Below are 2,005 nucleotides of genomic sequence, written 5' to 3'. Positions count from 1 at the left end.
AGTTTATTTAAATAAGGTAAATTTATGTTACAACTTTGGTAAGTGATTTTATATTTTCTTTTTGTAAAACAATTTAATATTTATTAAAAAAATTATCAAAAAAATATTTAAAAATATTAATGAGTATTTTAACATTATAATCAATAAATTAAATGACATGATTTTGAGAGGATATTCTGTTTCTAGATTATTTAGAAAAATCAATGACTAAGAAGTGTGATTGGTGGAGAATTTTATAATATACATTTCATGACGTCATTAGCAAGGCTAAGAAGAGAAGTACGACCCGACTTCACAAGAACTTAACTTTTTTTAGAACAAAACTCAGAATTTGCTCCCTTTGCTTAATTGCCTTTGACCCGATCGACCCATTATATAAACCTGATGAATTGAAGGCCGAAATAGATCAAGAACTCATAATGGAGAGCGTGCCAGAATCATATATTCAGCCAATAGAAAAAAGACCAAATACCATAATCTCCCCACTCTGCGATTCCATTCCAATCATCGATCTCCATTCCCTCCCTTCAAACAGATCAAATCTCATCGATCAAATCATAAAAGCTTCCCAAGACTACGGATTCTTCCACTTAATAAACCATGGAATCTCCAGTGAGTTAATGAAAGACATGCCGTCGCTGGCAGAAGAGTTCTTTGCACTTCCACCGGAGGACAAAACAAGATTCTACTCCTCTGATGATCCTAACCAAACTTGTATACTGAAACAAAGCGTGGATTATGCTAAAGAAAAGGTTCATTTCTGGCGAGAGAATTTCCGACACTCATGTTATCCACTTCAGAATTACATCGAAGATTGGCCGACGAATCCACCCAGATACAAGGAAGTGGTTGGGAATTACGCTGTTCAAGTAAGGGAAACCAGCATTTTGATTCTTGATTTGATTTGCGAAGGATTGGGTTTGGAGAATAATGGTTATTTGAAGGAAGGGTTTAGTCAACAACAGCTTATAACGTTAAATCATTACCCAAAATGCCCAGATCCAACGTTGGTGTTGGGATTGCCTAAGCATTGTGACCCACATGTCATCACTTTACTTAACCAAGGAGATGTTCCTGGCCTTGAGGTTTATAAAGATCAAGAATGGTTTTCTGTGAAGCCAATCCCTAATGCATTTGTTGTTAACATTGGTTACACTTTGGAGGTATGTTTCATTAATTTACAGTCATAATTGAATTGAATTGAATTGAATTGAATTTGGTTTGGTTAATAATCAATTAATGGCGGTACAGATCATCAGCAATGGGAAGTTGAAGAGTGGGGTTCATAGAGTGGTGACGAATCCGGACAAGGCTAGAACAACAATTGTGAACTTCATTTTACCTTCAACTGATTCCCATATTGAGCCGGCGAAAGAGCTGGTCGAACGCAGCAAGAGTCCACCGGCGTTCAAAGGTGTCATCCTTAGGGATTTCTTTACTACCTATGCAATTGATCTTCACGAGGGCACTGACCCATTGCAGCGTTACATCTTCGGATCACCCTAATTAATGTATGTATGTTATGTTATGTCAAATTAAACATAAAAAAAAAAAAAAAAAAAAACTGTAATGTGCATTTGTTTGTTTGTTTTTTTTTATTTTAAATAATGGAATGAAATATATGATATATTAAGTTAAAAGAATAATAGAAGAGAAATTTGTAAGAGAGAACTGATGAAGTTTATTAAAGTAATAAAGAATTATATATATTATTATCTTACATTTAAAAAGTTAAATAAACTGCAATAAACTAACTATTAATTACTACTAACGCTAGATCAAATAAGATAAGAACAAGAACAACTACTCGCGACTACTAACTATTAAATAAAAATAAAGAATTATACATCTCCTTATACAACAATAAATTAATAAAATTAACCTATTTTCTTAACATTCTCCCTTCAATTGGTAACATTTGTATCAATTTACACCTGGATTAAATCTCGCAGTTTCTCAAAAGCATCCAACTTAAGTGGTTTAGTCATGATGTCTGCAATTTGTT

The 2,005-nt window shown here is 33.3% G+C and overlaps 1 protein-coding gene across 1 annotated transcript; it reads left to right on the top strand.

The window, feature by feature from the left end:
* The first annotated feature begins 394 nt into the window (after positions 1-394).
* On the top strand, positions 395-1,611 carry LOC124938379 (protein DOWNY MILDEW RESISTANCE 6-like). The gene is made up of 2 exons (XM_047478805.1): positions 395-1,163; positions 1,252-1,611. Exons 1-2 carry the CDS (start codon positions 420-422, stop codon positions 1,504-1,506), a joined length of 999 nt encoding a protein of 332 aa, XP_047334761.1. The 5' UTR covers positions 395-419; the 3' UTR covers positions 1,507-1,611.
* The last annotated feature ends 394 nt before the right edge of the window (positions 1,612-2,005 follow it).

Source organism: Impatiens glandulifera, chromosome 5 (assembly GCF_907164915.1).
Source record: "Impatiens glandulifera chromosome 5, dImpGla2.1, whole genome shotgun sequence".
Lineage (NCBI taxonomy): Eukaryota > Viridiplantae > Streptophyta > Magnoliopsida > Ericales > Balsaminaceae > Impatiens > Impatiens glandulifera.
Note: the sequence above shows the minus strand (reverse complement) of the source record. Positions and strands in the feature narration are given on the sequence as shown.